General features: G+C 32.9%; 1 protein-coding gene across 2 annotated transcripts; it reads left to right on the top strand.

Moving 5' to 3' along the window:
* Positions 1–1781: 1781 nt before the first annotated feature.
* LOC131933310 (A-kinase anchor protein 1, mitochondrial) lies at positions 1782–17226 on the top strand. Of its 2 annotated transcripts, none has more exons than XM_059290089.1 (9): positions 1782–1932; positions 6240–7747; positions 10233–10452; positions 10836–10981; positions 11433–11613; positions 12031–12178; positions 12639–12706; positions 12905–13047; positions 13796–17226. In XM_059290089.1, exons 2-9 carry the CDS (start codon positions 6278–6280, stop codon positions 13856–13858), a joined length of 2439 nt encoding a protein of 812 aa, XP_059146072.1. In that variant the 5' UTR covers positions 1782–1932; positions 6240–6277; the 3' UTR covers positions 13859–17226. The 2 variants fall into 2 exon arrangements, with proteins under 2 accessions (XP_059146072.1, XP_059146073.1); XM_059290090.1 differs by lacking the exon at positions 1782–1932 and adding an exon at positions 1981–2045.
* Positions 17227–17756: the final 530 nt, after the last annotated feature.

Consider the following 17756-nt stretch of genomic DNA (forward strand, 5'->3'; position numbering starts at 1 on the left):
GAAAATTTCGGGGGGGGGGAGGAAGGTGGACACTGATAAACAGTATAAATTTTCTATATAAAATCTATTTCGTTCAGGGGGGGGGGGGGCGGGGAAGACGTGCTTCGCCCCCTCTCAATCCGCATCCGATTTGTTTATCGACTGTAGTACTCCATTGTCCCCCTATTGTAGGGCGCTCTTTAAAACGAATGTAGTTGCCATAGTGTCCATGAAGACCAGAACCGGGGCACCTGTAAGATTCACCTGGTACTTTTTAACTGTAGATTCAAATAGTAGTACTCCTGACCCCTATGTACGACGCCAAATCAACAGACCTCATGAGCTAAGGAAACCTTGATGGAACTCGGGGCGCACACATGCACACTACCTTCGGAGCGCCGCCTGTCCGATATTTAAATAATTTGCCAGAAGCCTTTTGGGCAGAGTTTCTTCCAGGCATCTCTTCGGGGGGGGGGGGGGGGGGGGGGGGCCCGAAAAATTTTTACCGCCCCCCCGAACGAAAGGAAATTTATATAATTTATATAGAAAATATATACTTTTAACAGTGTCCGCCCCCCCCCCCCGAAGAAAGTTTACCGCCCCCCCCGAACGAAAGGAAATTTATATAATTTATATAGAAAATATATACTTTTAACAGTGTCCGCCCCCCCCCCCCGAAGAAAGTTTACCGCCCCCCGAAGATTTCAAGTGCCCCCCCCCCCCCCCGGAGAAAAAAGTCTGGAAGAAACACTGCTTTTGGGGAGCGTAGGTATACCCTACAATTTACCAAAGTTTCGTGATGATCTGATGAATTGCAAACACTTTTCGTAATATTAATAGAAATGTCAATTGTATAATGACAAGACTCTGGACAACCGGAGAAAACCAAAATAAAACGTACTCTGAAGGGGTCATCCATAAATGACGTCACGCTTTTTTTGAAGATTTTTACCTCCCCCCCTCCCCTTCGTCACACATCGTCACAAAAAGCCAGACCCCCCCCCTAAAATGACGTCACACCTCAACCTACAACCCCCCCTCAAAATTGCAGTTGAATTTTTAAAAAACATCGATATTTTCCAAAATCTTGTCTAAACTATTACAATTTATTAAAAAAGTTATCTAAAACGCGAAATAACGTCTAAAATTCGTTTTCTAACATTGCTTTTTTATAATGCAAAAATGTGACGTCGCAACATCTGACCCCCCCCCCCCCCCTCCCCCTCATCACACATCGTCACAAAATTACGGACCCCCCCCTCCCCCCTACGAGTGTGACGTCATTTATGGATGACCCCGAATAAATCGACGGAAAATGAGACCAACCAGAACCCTGAAAGGCGAGATTTGTTTCAATACAAAGTATGTATTAAACATTAAGATGTTAAAGATGTTAGACCATCAAAACTTTGTTCTAGGTCTAGATCTAGATCTAGATCTGTGTTTATAATAGATCTACTTTCAAACTGCGCCTTCTATTTTGGTACTTTTGGAAGTCAAGATATTGTCAATATTGATTTCGAATCTAATAAGTTGTTTGTGTTTTTTTGAATGAACAATCAAGTAAGACTTAGTAAGATCTAGTTAAACCGTTGGAACCATATATATATAATTCAAAAGACAAGCGGCTTTTAACACTTTTTTTTTCAAACTAATCAATTTTTAGGCAAGATTAAATTTGAAATTGAATTTTTAATCCTTCCCTGTCCTCTGGAAGTGTCGATTCTTCCGTAATGTTTCGTTTTCTTGCAGGATAATTCCAAAATTTAACACTATTTTTGTCCAGTGTTTTGCGTGTTTTTCATTGCACGTGGTAACAACATTGAATTAAAATGCACACAATAATTTGATCCTACGCTGTTGTGTAAATGTTTATCTAGATTTCCTACAATCATTATTTTTCTGTTCAAGGAAAGTTTGATTACGAATCTTGCAATTCAAAAGAATAAAATCGTAAGTTTCTTCCATTCACCACTGCACTAGTGCGAAGTAAAAGAAACATTTTTTTTCGACATGAATGAAGTTCGGGTGATCCTTGGTGACATTGGGCTTGGGTCGTTAAAACAGTAAGAGTTAATGTCACCGGACTAATACAATTTAGTAGAATTATTCTGATTTAAATAGCGTACATTTATAATTATCAGTCATATCCAGGCCTAGTCATTGTCTAGATCTAGTTTGCAGAAGTTAGAGAGAGTTAAACTGGTTCTCTTTATTTACATTTTGAAAACTTGCCACAGCCATGTTTGTTTTGTTTTCCCAATCAATTTCATCAGGTTGAAACTAGACTCTAGACTAGATCTAGATACTAGTCTAGATAGATCTATTCTGATATTATTATATTGATATAGAATTCTAGTTCTATCATGACTAGATCTAATCTAGATCCAGAAGTAGATCTAGATTCTAGAACCTAAGTCTAGAAGAAATTTTTCCTAGCCTCTAGCTAGCTTAAGGCTTAAGCTAGTCTAGATTTCATCATTCTTTATTCTATGATCATTCTGTCTATGAAGTCTGTGACTGTGTGATCAGAGCAGCAATGTGCTGGCTATTGGCTATGATTTACTTAAGTCAGAAGTGTTGCATCAATTAAAAAACAAAATTTAGGCTTATGAGGCTTATGCAAATAGTAAAGGCTAATGCTAATAAAATTTGGGCATAGATCTAGCAGCTAGATCTCTGGGCCCATTAATTATTATTATAGCAAAGTGACTAGATATCTACTTGGAAGAAGCTTCCCCCCCCCCCTTCAGAAAATGCAAAATGCAATGTCCTTAGTAGCTGTGCAATGGGCTCAAAAGGGCCATTTGCCTTTTAGCCTTCAGTTATTCTTCTGACAAAACTATCTGTACAGAGGTTGAGCAGTTGTGGGTCGTCGGAATTTGAGGGTTCATAGTATAGTTATATCCAGTAAAGCGTTCTAGTCTATAACTATAAGTAAAGTAAAAAATATATTTTAAAAAATCTATTTGAATAGCCTATTTAAATCTACTATTTAGGCCTAAGTATTATTGTGTTAATACCTGTCCTATCATGACAACACTTAGCCCTAAACTTCGAACGTTTAGATGACAATAAAAACAAGGTTTTAAAGCGCTATGTGCATCTTCTTCAGGTTAGAATTAGCCATATTAAAATCTAAGTGAGGTAGGGAACCTATGTTTTACTGTTTTATACCAGTGTCCGATAATGCCACATTTATCATAATGGAATCTTTTTTAAAAATTGTTTAATTTGGCTCAGTTAACCTAAATACAAATTTGCCTTGCTAGATGGCAACACTGGTCCCACCATTGCCCTACCCTAACCATTTCTGACCATCAGCACTAAACCTTAGATTAAAATACTACAAATAACCTAACAAGCCTATTTTCTGAAGAGTCATACATTGGTGATACCAAAAGTCAATACTCATTTCATAACAATAAAAAATTAGGCCTGTCCTGGTGATTTAGTTTTTATAATTTTAAATTACAAAATGTTGTAGTTGTAGTCTGAAAAGTACTATAGTCTAAGACTAGGTCTAATGGACCTTTAAATTTTTTTGTAATTTATTCTTCAGTTTTAGACCTACTCACCTAGTTATGTGCCTAATTTGATTAAAAATTATTTTTGCCTAAACATAAAACAGCAATATTATAATTGTCTAATCTTTGAAAATCCTTATTGTTTTGTTAAGACTTAAATTAAGCTGAATTGTTTTAGGGATAAACAAAAATAATCCTTTGCTAGATTGAATATGGCCTAGGCATATATAAATACTAAATACAGCTTTATGGTTTGTACTAAACAATATTGAAATAAATGAGTTTTTCCTGCCTGAATCACTTATGGAAAATGATGGCTAGGGTTGAATTAGAAGGGTAGTGATGCTAGGAAAGAGTTTTGATCATGTCCTGACCATATTTAAATAGTGTCAAATGCAATAACCTATTTGTTGACTATGACGTTTAAAAAAAAAGTTGTTTGGCTCCTTCTCCTTAAGTGTTCATACCTAGGCCTACACATCAGTACTGTAAAGAGATCATTTAATAGTTTATTATATACTATTACCAATTTCATCACAGTAAATTGTTTTAACAATTTTGTAGGTCCTACTAGCACTGTGTAATCATTATTTATAAATATAGTGCTAAGTAACCTTATAATAGTATTCTGTCTTTGGTTTTTTTTTACTTGTATAAAAAATATTTAACAATGGTAAAAAAATATGGGATAACTTTTATAAAGCTTGTACATATGGGAAATTTTGTTAAGCCCATAAATAGCTTAAAACAAGCATTCCCCAAGTCTATGTATTCCATATATTTTCATAGCTGTTGTCTTTTAGAACCAAAGAACCTGCAATACTAGCTTTATAGAAATAGAAGTATTAATATTTGAAAGATAAATGTAAATATTTAAACTCATAAGAGGATAAATCTATTTTTTTATGTTTTAGTTTTAGCCATAATAATAATACTATAGCTTTAACCCTGAAAGCTCGCTAAGCTACAATTGTGGCTTTGCTGTTACACAACTTATAACGCGTAAGGCCACGTAGCGCACAGTTTAAGGGTTAAAAACTAACCATTTAGTATTTACCTCCAAATTAGAATTATTTTTGCTTCTCATTTACTGACATTACATGAAAATGACTCTGGCTTGATTTAGCTAGATTTTTTTTTTCATTTTTATTTGTCCTAGTATTCACAAGGCAGATTATATTTGCTACTATGTCAGCCATTAGTAATTTGTCACTCAATAATTTAACTTTATACCTTGAACTTATTATTATAATTACAAAATTGTTAATTATTAGCTTATGTGCTATAAAATGGGTTGTAAGATACAATTTCAAATAGATCAATGTATAGGTTGTGTCTAACAGGGGTTAGTGGGCAGGAGGACAATTTTAATGGCTGTCATAGGATGAATGTTTACAAATTTTGTTTCTAGAAATTACACAGTATTTGTAATTGTTTAATTTAACACTAGATGGTTTATTTACAATAACGGGAAAATTCTGCTTATCATGTGTGTTTCCTTGTTTATGTGGTCAGTTGCTTGATGGATGATTGGCCCACTCATCAGTCAAGATCAGCTTTTCAATGTGATAGCTAATCCACGGCAATAGCTCTTTCTTTTTGCCTTAGGCTATAGGATTTTTTTCTAGATAGTTTTGTACAGTTGTGTGAAATTGTAACATGATCAAAAGTAGGAAAAAAAACCTAATCATTTGTCCTAAGAATACTAGCCAGTTAACATTTACTTGAGTTTTTTGTTTTCATATATAAGCCTTAGAAGATGTTAAAATTGTGTAAGTACTTTCATGCAAAATAAATTCTTATTCTGGCCTTGTTAAAACTATTTCATAATTCTACAGATATTTCTTCTGTGTTCTATATAAAATCTAGTCTAGATTTCACCTTATAATAAACATCCCTCTAATCACAAATAATATTTTTAAAAGAGATATTTTAACATTTGTAAATGTATTATTTATTATATATTTATTAATATATAGGGTTATATAAGATGTTTTTTAAATTTATTTTATATGGGAATTATTTGTCTACAAAAATGAGGATGTCTCTAATGAATGTTGGGAGTTCCATTATAAATCGAACAAAAAATTGCTCAGCTACGCAGTTTTGTGCAATAGCTATGTTGTAATCCTAGTTAAAACATGAGTGGTACCATCTGTTGTCATCTTACTGTTAGCCATCTGTTATTGATTTGTTTTCTGTATATTATAATTGGAGTTTACTTGCATTCACATTGCTTGCATTTTGTGTGTTGGTTATTTTTGGTTATAGATTTAGATGGGTAAGTTCTGTTATAAAATTACTTTTAGTGAAATTTATTTATTTTGTTGGGGTAGGAGTGTATATATTAAAAATCTTTTGTCAAGCACATTTTCATAGAAAGATTTAAAATGGTAGCATATGGTTGATTTCGTACATTTCTTTTTGGTTAAATCTTGTGTACCTTATGTTTGTGAGCCTTGGTTGTTTCTCTTAATCTTCAGTAGAAGTATTATTAGCAGCATTCTAGTTTGCATATTATTTACAAGAAATGCAATATTATTCAGCAACCATAATTTTACATAAGATAACCTTTTATGATAGTTTTTCTTGCCTGATACTTTTTTAGAATGGTGAGGTTGGATTTTCTCAAATTTGTATTTCCATTTGTTTGTATTTTTAAAAAAACTTTTGATGTTTTTTAAAACTTAGTAAACTTAGTTACTAAATTAAATTTCTTTTTTTCTTCTTTAGATTTTATCACTTTAATACCTGAAGGTTTAACGACCATCATGAAAGATTTCAGAGTACCTTTTACTCTGGCAGTTCCGTTGTCCTTAGCTTTGCTGGGTGTCTTATGGATTGTTAAGAGAAGAGCAGGGAAAAAAGATGGAAAGAAACCAGTTAAACCTATCCTCAAGGACACCAAGGAGTCTGACTCTGAAAAACAAATTGAGGTTGAGAAAGTGGTTCAGACTAAACCCGTTGAAACAGAAGGCATTACTTTAACTCAAAGAAAAATACCAGACACCTTTGCCAGAGATCGTGGTAGCTCAGATCTAAGTTCTCCTGGTCTGAAAGCTGGAGTACTTGATAAAGAACTTATCTTGATGGCCACTCTTTCTGAAACCAAGTCAAAGGAATGCATAGTGTCAGGGAATTTTGGTCAAGGAGATTCTTTAAGCACAATTCAAAAAGAACAAATTGAAGAACTAATCACCTCAGCAATGGGTGACGGTCTTCAAGAAGCTAAAGCTGTTCTGGCCAAATCATCCAACTCACTCTCTGCTTCATCAGATGTAACTGATACCTTTGTCTCAAGTCTTAATGTATCACTATCTTGTGGTAATAATAATGCTGATCTACCTGAGGCTCTTGAAGTTGTGGAAACAATATCTGTTGCTTCTGATGCCACCCAAGTTAGCCAGCTAGAGCCTCATTTGCTTGAACCACTGAGTGAAGATGAAACAGCCTGTCTTGATCTAAACAAAGAACCAGAGATAAGTGTGTCCAACATAAGCAGTGATTTGGATGATCACACATCTTTCCCTGAAGTTAGCAACCTTGTCACTGATGTTTCTTTCAGCTTCTCAGAAAGCATTACAAGCGAGACCAACATAACAGAATGTGTACAATCTCCAGACTGCATTGATCCAGTAATTTCAGTTGAAGGAGATGGATCAGATAGTGCCCAGTCATTTAATGGCAGTGATGGGGAGGATAGTGACATTGTTAAGTCATCAGACGCTCTTGATAGCAATCTGGATTTGAAAAGCGACCAGCAAGCCGAAACAAATCCCTGCCAGTTTGTCACCCATGAGTCTTCTAACCACGCTCCTTGTTCTGAAAGTGCAAGCCACCCACCCACAGACAGTAACTGCACACCACCACCTTGTGACCAGCATGAGGCTGAGTCTGGAGCCCCAGAAACACCAGCTGTGGCATCAGTAAGCTTAGACAGTTTGCCTGAAATGTCCTCCGGCAAGGTGTTGGACTGGAGCACAGAATGCGGTGACCTAACTTTTAACACAGCCGCTGAAACATCTGTCTCCCCCTTGGATGTCAGCACTTCATCAAAGGGAGTTTTCGTCGCCAGCAACTTGGAGGTGTCTGACAACTCTGACGCTGTTTCCTTCTCTAGCTACCATAGCAGCAGCAACGTGACTCAGAACTCAAGTGATCAACATCTGTCTCCAGCTGAGGAAAATAAGGAAGAATCCCCTGCTAAGTCCATCTCTCCTCTTTGTGATAACAATAGTGAGGTGAGTAGGGAAAGACCTTTATTGTCACTAGATATTTAATATTTTTCCATTTCTATGGGAAAAGGTATAAAATACAAGTAATTAAGTCAGTCATACTTCAAAAAATAATTAAAAATGAGATATATTGAAAAAACATTAAATGTGACAGACTGACATATGTACATCTGTAGTGATATTGGATAGGTCTGTTTTAGTAGGCCATTAATCAATGCATTCTATGATTAGTTAAGAAAAAATATGTATTTGTCTACAGCATGCTACTGTAGGTTATTTGTATGAATAATTTTGTGTTCTTTTTCTAACAGTTTTTGTCAACCAGCAAATGTATTTATTTACTACAGACTTACAGGAATAGATTTAAATGTTCACACAGTAAAGCTAGCTTTCACTAATCTTTTAAAACAAAAACTTCATACAGCTTTTACCTATCACCCCTTCCAATGGTGTGAGGATTACCATAAATGTCATTCATTTATGGACATTTTTTAGTGAATTATTTTGATGCTAAAAGTCCTCAAAAAATTTAATGCGTAACAGTGCTGTATTAGAAAACATAAGTATTATAAGTTACTAATCTTAAATTAATATTACTTTTAATAAAATAATAGTAATTTTCCATAATCTTTAGTATACAAATAGTAAATATGTAGTATCAAAAGTAAACTTCTCTGCAATTGAAGTCCTATTTTATTTCTGATCTTTTGAAATAAAGCAATCACAATGGATGCGTAGGATATTATATATAGAATTATGGAGGCTGTACAAAAAAGCCTTAGTTTGTCTTTTTAAAAAAACACTTAATTTTTTAATAAAAAAAAACTTGGCAGAAATTTCTGAATCACATCTTAGACTAATATATTTTCACTAGCTGCATCCCGTGCTCCGCCACGGTAAATCTTTTTTAAATGTACCAACTTTGGAAAAGAACAAAACAAACAAAAACAACACAAACACAAAAAACACAACCACAAACACAACACAACCACAACACAACCACAACACAACCACAACAAAACCACAACACAACCACAACACAACCACAACAAAACTACAACACAACCACAATACAACCACAACACAACCACAACCACAACACAACCACAACAAAACTACAACACAACCACAACACAACCACAACTTCAACACAACCACAACACAGCCACAACACAACCACAACACAACCACAACACAACCACAACCACAACTACAACACAACCACAACAAAAACACAACCACAACACAGCCACAACGCAACCACAAAACAACCACAACACAACCAAAAATCAACCACAACACAACCACAACACAACCACAACACAACCAAAAAACAACCACAACACAACCAAAAAACAACCACAACACAACCACAACACAACCAAAAAAAAACAACAACACAACCACAACATTAGAATCACCACCAAACAACACGCTTTTTTAGGCGTCCGCGCCCAAAGACAGCCTTTCCAACATTAAAAATTTAAGTCACATAAATAGATCCTACTCCATAACTTACAATAAAACAATGCGATGCAAATGAATGTACGGCAAGTGGTGTTTACTTTTATGGTTCTAAGAAAACACATTGGCAATGTAATTAGAATTACCACCGAAAAACACGCTTTTCCCAGGCGTCCGCGCCTAGAGAGAGTCTTTCCAGCATTCTCTATACTATAATTATAAAATTTCACCATCTGTTAACACCAAAAAACAAAAACAAAAAATAGTGATTTTGAGAAATGATAGACTAATTAGAAAATAGTATAAATAATCTTAACATTTTTCTCTTTTAATTATGAACCTTAACATAGACTAATCAATGCGGTAGTAATAAAAAAAAAGATTAACTTAAATTATTGTTGAGTTAAATATATTTTCAAATTACCTCCCTTGAAAAAATTACCACAAAAAAAAGTTGAATTAATTAGTTTTTTCGACCTACTTTTATGGAAATGTATCCACTTTTTCTGGGAACCTAAACGAAAATGATATTTGACATTAATCTTTTTAATACGTTTTAGCAGTTTGCGTGTATTTAATATTTTCTTGACGTTATGCGAAAGAGTAAAAACCGTGGCAATTATAAAATAGCTCTATGCTGCTATATAAACAAACCCTACTCTATTACTTATAATAAGACACTGCGATGCACTGAAAAGCACTGCATGGTGCGAATGTTTACTTTTATGGTTCCAAAAGCTATAGCGATGATAGAAGGAAGGAAGGACTGACACACGCTCAGCCCGCTTATATTATAGATTTGTCAAAAAAGTAGTATAAGATAATTTTAACTCAGAAGTTGCTGTAACTCACTGGTGAAGAGTCCTATACAACCATATTGCCAATTGATGTAGCAGTAACAAACTTCATAATTTTAACACTTGCTCAAAACGTAGCTTCTGTTAGTTGTTTAACAACTTTTGCTACTTTATTTTACCTATTTTTCCCACAATTAATATTCACATTGAAATGCCTTTTTTACTCTTAGGGCTCTAATGATAGTGGTAGAGGAGGTAGTGAACATGATGTGGTCTGCCATGGAGGCGACTCCCTTGTTCATTTTGATTTCAACATGCCATCTGATTTGTGTGGACGCTTTATCGGAAGACAGGGCAAAAACATCAATTATCTGAAGAGTAAAACAGGGGCAAATATCTCTCTTTCAAACAACCCCTTCACTGCAGATTTCCAAATTTGCCAAGTTGTAGGTAGGAAATACAAATTGTAAATTAATATCTGAAATTGAATAGCTATGTGTAAGATCCTTTTTATGCAATTAACTGGCTGCAGATTAAATTGAGGTAGATTGGCAAAGCACATGTCAATGTATTGTATTAAAGTGGGGTTCAAATCTAGATGGTAATCCCATTGGATTTGGCTTATAGGATGTTCATATATTTCTCATAAAAACGTGTTGCTCTCAGTGGCTCACCATACTATGGTGGGTTAAAATTTATTTTAATTAAAAGCATTACATAGAGAAAACTATTTTTAAAAATTCATTGGTTGTTGAGTTTAAGATTCTTTCTTTGAAAACATCTCTAGTTGTTGGTTCAGCAGACTATGTACATTTTATCTGCTATCATTCAAGGTACACAAGCAGAAGTGGATGAGGCTCTGACCATGATTAGAAGGAAATTCCCATTAAATGAATATCCTCTGTTGACAATGGTTCCAATTAACATACCACAGACTCCACAAATAGAATATCCAGTAATTGTGTCTGATGTTATGCAGGTGTGTTTATAAAACCTTATTCATTCTAGTCATTCGTAATTGAGCTTAATGTTTTCATTTAATGGTTTTTTTTTAATATTATTGTTAGAATGTACTGATATAGAGTAGATTTTTTCATTAGTCTGTCTTTTGACAGTGCGTGTAAATAAGATTTGATGTGATTTAGTAGTATAACGCTCACTTGCCAACCAGAAAGTCCAAATTTGGTACCTGGTCTCTCTGCCACCCCACCCGTATCCAATCCAGGTGTAGCAGTGCGCTGAGGAGTAAATAAAATCTAGGCAGAAACCCATGGGTTGGCAAAATATGTGAAAAATGCTAGATTATTAGTCCTGTTGCAGTCTGAATAACTCAGGAGCAATGCTTGATCCAGTTTCTCCTCATGCTTAAATCTGTTTGGCACTAGAAGAACTTGTCATTTATATCACACATTTATTTCTCAATTTTTTAGCTGAGTTTGCCAGAAGGTGTTTCTGTGGATGTTTACGTATCAGCCATTGTAGATGCCGGCCATGTCTTTGTCCAGCAGCCAACACATCGGTCATTCATGTCTCTTGAGAAGCTCACTTACTTCCTGAACACAGTGTATGGTCAAGATCCCACAGTCCCATGCGTCCCAACACCTTTAGAATGTAAGAGTTTTGTCTATTGTTATTTGCTGGATTACTTTTGATTAAATTAATACATAATACACGTAGTGGTAAGATATACATATTTAAACTGTAGTTTTAGATCATTTATATATTTAATAGTTAAAGGGTTTCTAAACTTTGTATCCAGTTATATTCACAACTCTAAAATTTTAGAATTTACAATATTTATTTAGAAATTTATTCTAATACTTTGTATGATCATAAATTTTATTTATTCAGTTATCGATATGTCACTATGGTTAAGGTGGAAAATTTTTAATTATCATTTTTAAAAGTTTATTAATGAGAAGTCCAGTTAAACAATCTTAATGGTTCATGTTATGAAGATATTTAAAGTATTGTCATTGTATCCCACTATTGTGATTTTTAAGCTATTTGAATTGATATGCTCCCCAGGTGGCATCATCTGTGTCTGTGAGAATGATGGCTTCTGGTACAGGGCTATGATCATGACGCCAGAGAATGAGAATGGAGAAGCTCAGGTCAAGTTTGTTGACTATGGAGGGTATGCTGTCATGCCTGTCACAAGCCTCAAACAAATTAGGTATGATGTAGAACAATGATACCATGGTTTTTTTTCAACTACAGAAAGGAAACAAAATTAAATTCTTGTAGTTGGATACTACTTCTTTTTGTTTGACTACCATCTTCCATGATTAATGATAAAATGTTTCTGCTATTAAATATTATGTCTGGTGATATTGAAAAAATGCACAAACAGAATAGTAGGAAAATACAAACTAACTATACTGATATACTTTAATTTTGTCATATTTTGAGGAAATATGTTTTATTATGCTACAGTGTGCCCTTGCACACTTTTCCATTGTGCATCTTTCCAATCACTGATATTGTGATTAGGGATTCATAATCCCCTACCTCCCTTTTTTGTAGTACCAGTGAAATAAAATTCAAATGCCACTGATATATTGATTCTGATATTGATTTTAAAATGTATTTATTATTTATTGTATTGCTTCTTACTTCTTTTTTTCTTTCTGTAGAACTGACTTTATGTCCCTTCCATTCCAAGCTGTTGAATGCTTTATGGCAAATATTACACCAAATCAGGGTGAGTGGTATTAAATCTTATAGATTAACAATTTAGTTTCCAGGATTTTTAAAACTATTTCTAATATCTCTATACTGTTCCTTCGACATTGCCCGTCACTTTTTTATATTATTTATTGTGAATGTAAAATAATAGTCCTTGTCATTTCTCAGTATATCTGGTTAACCACTTTTGTGATTTTATAAATTTTTATTTTAGGTGAACAGTTTTTCAGTGAAGAGGCAACAATGGCTCTCGGCACCATGACATCATGTAAACTTTTGCAGTGTCAGGTTGTTGCGAGAACTGAAAATGGCATTCCCTACATCCACTTGTATGAAATCAACCCTGAAACTAACAGCGTAAGCATATTTTAATCTTTCCTTCATCAATCTGTCCTTACTTGAGACTGCTATAGTTTTATTTTGTTAGATTTTATCAAGGGGTGGGGGCTTGTTTGTAACCTAGTATCACTAATAATGAAGCACAGTTTTAATGAGTAATTTTTTAAATTTGACTTAAGGGGTGCAGCTAGTTTAACCCTTGACAGTTGCCTGATAGTAAAATAAAAAAAAAAATTACTAGCAATTTATTTAGTGATATTAGATCTGATTTAAATGCCTTTGCATTTATATCTGCATATTTATAACAGTTATATTGAAAAAGAAAATAGTTTTTTAGCATCTAAAAAATGTTTTTATAGAAATATGATTAGAAGTAGCATTTTGTTTACATTTTTCTGGGATTAATGTAATATTTTTTTTATTATTAGTAAACTATTATATTTTACCTTATACATAATAAACTCAGAACAGCTGTGTTTATACTGCTTTTTTTTTTTTTTAAATGTTGAAAAAATGTTGAAAAATGTTGTCTTTTTGCCTGGACGTAAGTCAAGTAAGTAAGGGGTTAAATGTGATGTCACTATGCTGTTCATTTTACAAATGAAGCATCTTTAAGAAATAACTAAATATGAGCAAGTAGAGGTTTTTGTCTTTTTTAATAAAGAGTTTAAAGCTCTGAGAAAGCACTTTAATATTATATTATGTATGTACAGATTTTAAAGCAATTTGTATTTTACGATTAAAAACCTACCATGCTTTTTTTCAGGCGGTGATGATAAATAGGGCACTTGTAAACAGCAGGCTTGTCAGATGGATAGAGATTCTTTAGTTGTGGCTTCACTGGTGTGACAGAGTGTATGAATGGAAGAAGATTTTTGCATATAGTTTTAGTTTGTGTGGATTTCCTTGTGTACTCATTAATAACCCACTGTGCCTCAAATCCATAGAATTTTTTTGCATAATATTAACTATTGGGATGGGGAGTAAGTGATTCTACTAAAATGCAATAAGTGTTTTCAAAATTTGCAGTTTATGGTAGTTGAGAATATTTTTGAAGCAGTTATTTGCAACCAGAAGTCTTGTATACTCAGTTGGCACAGGGGGTATTTAGCCAATGGCATTAAGCTTTTATTCAAATAGTATCTTGCCATAAATGTGGTTGTAACAATAATATTGTGTACAATTCCTCCATTATCTTGTGTTGTGAGTGTGGACTTTTATCCTTACCCTTAGTGTTTAGCACAGGAAAAACACCTTTTAAAATTATTATTTTTACACATATTCAGCCAAATTAAGCTTTTAATAAAATGTAACTATATATCTAATAATTTTTTTTTTCTTACTGTCCAAAGCAGTTGAACCTAGATCTTGAAAAAACCAATTTATATTAAAACTTAAAAACATTAGCTTGAAAGTTCTTTGGGCAATGTTTGTAACATTACAAAGGATTATAGGATTAGATGCTAAATGCTTCTATGAAGGCTCCATTTTGTTAAGCCTTTTTAGTATTACAACACAAGGATTTTAATTGACCTCAAACGTTAAAATATCACAAAAATTGGTTCTAGAAATATCTTGAGTGCTTAGAATTTTGTTACATTTTATTACATCACTTTTGTTTTTTGCTTTCCTACTTGCTTAGTTTAATTATAAACTGATTCAAAAATATTAATTGCATTCATTTTTAGATATTTTACTAAGTGTATAAGGCTTTAGTATATTATTTTTGTGCATTGATTAATTTGACTGCTTGAGCAGTAAGTTAAGTATTAAATGAAAGTGTTGTAATTTTTGAAAAAAATTGTCTCTTCCATTTGCGAAACACAAATTTTCCGCTGTCCATTTTACAACTGAACATTGATTTTATTTTGATGTTGGCCTGTATCAAAGCTGTGTAGAATTTTTTTTTTACACTTTGTGTCTTGAACAAACGTTGCAGCAGACTTATTTTTATTTTTATAATCATTCCTTATAAACAATCAAAACTAAATGTGAATGTACATACATTTTTTAAAAAGAAAATCTAACTGATGAAAACATGACAAATTTTGGCACACATTTTGATACCTCAGTTTCTTTTATAAACCAATCAGTAAACTAATAATTGGCTGACTTTAGTGAGAAAACTTAAGTCTTTTTCTAATTCTTTAAATCAAACTTCCTGTAAGGAAACCATTTAAAAGTTTAAAACATCTTATTTTTTAAATTTGTCAACAAAAATGAACTTTTTAAAAATCACTCAATGACTACAATGTAAATGTTTCTGGTTTAAATTATCTGCTGATTTGACAAAGATAAGAGTAATTTTAAAAGATGGAATTGATGTGTATTTCCCTCTCAAATTTCATATATAAATACAGTGCCACTAGTAATGAAACGCATTTCATATCTTTGCTTAATCAGAATCCTTGCATTATTTGTTTTGTCCTCTGCATATCATTTATTTATTTTCTTGTAGTTAAAAAGATTTTATTTTAAACAACACTCAAGATGAATACATTTTTCATGTGATAAAAATGTATTAGTATAACCATGTATTTTTTTTTAAAGAAAATTCCATGTGTTCCAAAACTGACATTTTAAACAAGACGGTCAAATTTAACTCTATGTAAACTTACAGAATACACCCCCATCTTCCTTGCTTACTTTTTGCTAAACTTATAAAAACAAGCCAATCAAATACTGTTAAGAAATAGCCTTGATTTAAGAATGTAGCTTTTTTAAAAATAAATATTACATTATACAAATGTACGTGGTCGACATAATTTTAACAGTTTTAACACTTAGCTGAGGATAAGCTATTCCCCACTATTACTTACTTTTCTGAACTACATACATCTTGAGTAAGTTACTGATTTAAAAACTATTTTTCCTGTATTATAGTTGGTTACATGAAAAAAAATTTCCTATGTTGTAGAAGTTTGCAAGTTTCTGTGTAATGTTATCTCAATGTTATTTTGCTTTCCTTTAGAGTTTGTGCGTATAATTAAATTATTTTAATCCACTTTTGATAGTTAGCCCCTTAAGGAAGAGATGGCTAACATCATTGTTTAATAGTTTGATATATCAGGGTCTTTTGAGTTGTGTTCAGTTTTGAAGTTGTCATTTATATTTGTTGAGCTGTATATATAAAATAAACTTTTTTAAAAATTAGTTTGATTCTTTAATTTAGTGTTTGCCTTCTGACTCATAGTTGTAAGTTTAATTAGTTTGAAGTAGCCAGTATTATTGCATGACATCCTAGTTTTACTATACATCCTAGTTTTACTATTAGAAACTGTTTAAAATACTATTTACTGTGTATTTTTGTTTTCCAACACACCTATCAGTAGGTGTTTAACGAACTTGTTTGAGATCATGCTTATTTATAATCTGTCTGAATCAAATATTATTATTCATACTTCTCAGAATTGCAGTAGACCTACTTTTCATTGAGGCAGTTGGTTTTAATTACTAATGCAAAATTACTTTATTACATATCACAAAAAGTGATTATGTATATATTGAAAAATTGTTTTTAAGTAAACATTAGTTTTGTGAGCAATGATTTTTTTTTTTAAATTTGTAATTGATATGCATATTGTAAAAAATACCTTTTTAAAACGGTGAGCTAAGAATAAAAGCAAAATGACCAAGTATTGAAAATGTAAATTGGTTTATATATAAAATATTGGTATAATGACCTTTACACCTTCATTTTTAGATAAAGTTATGCATTTTGAAAATGACACAAAAGCATTTTTTTTAACATGTTGGACCGTTGTTTTAGACAAATAATTTGACCTTGTAAATATTCATGTATAAAGAATTAGGCCAGACTTGTTTTAAACATTTTATTAAAATTCCTAAATGCAGCATTTTAAAAAGAAATACGATTGTCAAGTCACTACTGACAATTCAGTGATCGCAAAAAACTAAAAAAATAAAATTGTGATGTATTTTTAAAAAAATTAAATGAATAGAAAAGGTTGTTACAAGTGATTGCAAAGAGAGTTGGTTGATCTGAATACTGAGAGTCTTCAGTTAATTATTACAAAGTTAAATATTGTGTAGCAGGTACTGCATTATTTTGTGCTTGTATATTTATCTTGTTAGGATGTCATTTGTAAATAGTTTAAGCCTAATTATTCTAAAACAATCTTTCCCCTGATTTTTGAATTTTTTTGTGTGCTTCTCCATTAAAGCATTTAATTTTAAGCTTTTTTGTTCAACTTAATCTTGTTTTGTGTTGGTAAATAATGTTTACTGTTGTTTTATTTCTGCATTACAAAATGTTATCATAGCCAGAAAACCAAAATCAGACAGACTCTAACTTTTATACCACTTAAAAATTGTAGTTCAAGAAGCCTGAAAGAAACTGCTAGAAGCAACAAAACATGTCTGCCTGATAAGTATAGACAGACTACTTTTAATATAGAACTGAACTTTGTTACCAAACAAGCATTTTGCCAATGCCACCTTGTGAAATGTGGGTGTATAGTTCTATTGTCATGGGTGGACGAAATGGAATTTATATAGAAAATATATAATTTTACCAGTGTACACCCCCCTTGGAGTCTGTGCTCCCCCCCCCCCCCCAAAAAAAATATCAAGTGGGCCCTCCCACCCCCCTGGAGAAAAAAGTATGATGGAAACACTAGTCAGGACATCTGTCCATCTCTATTGAAGTTGAAGTCAGTTCTCTGGACCAAGATCATTTGATGGAGACGATGGAGAGGGGGAGATAC

Source organism: Physella acuta, unplaced genomic scaffold (assembly GCF_028476545.2).
Source record: "Physella acuta isolate Inbredline_101_S28 unplaced genomic scaffold, ASM2847654v3 ptg002446l, whole genome shotgun sequence".
NCBI classification, from domain to species: domain Eukaryota; kingdom Metazoa; phylum Mollusca; class Gastropoda; family Physidae; genus Physella; species Physella acuta.

Excerpts from the sequence above, each read along its gene's own strand:
- LOC131933310 (XM_059290089.1), top strand. The coding sequence starts at position 6,278 with ATGAAAGATTTCAGAGTACCTTTTACTCTGGCAGTTCCGTTGTCCTTA. Across the intron at positions 11,614-12,030 it reads CGTCCCAACACCTTTAGAAT|GTGGCATCATCTGTGTCTGT; the intron begins GTAAGAGTTTTG and ends TATGCTCCCCAG. Across the intron at positions 13,048-13,795 it reads TCAACCCTGAAACTAACAGC|GCGGTGATGATAAATAGGGC; the intron begins GTAAGCATATTT and ends GCTTTTTTTCAG.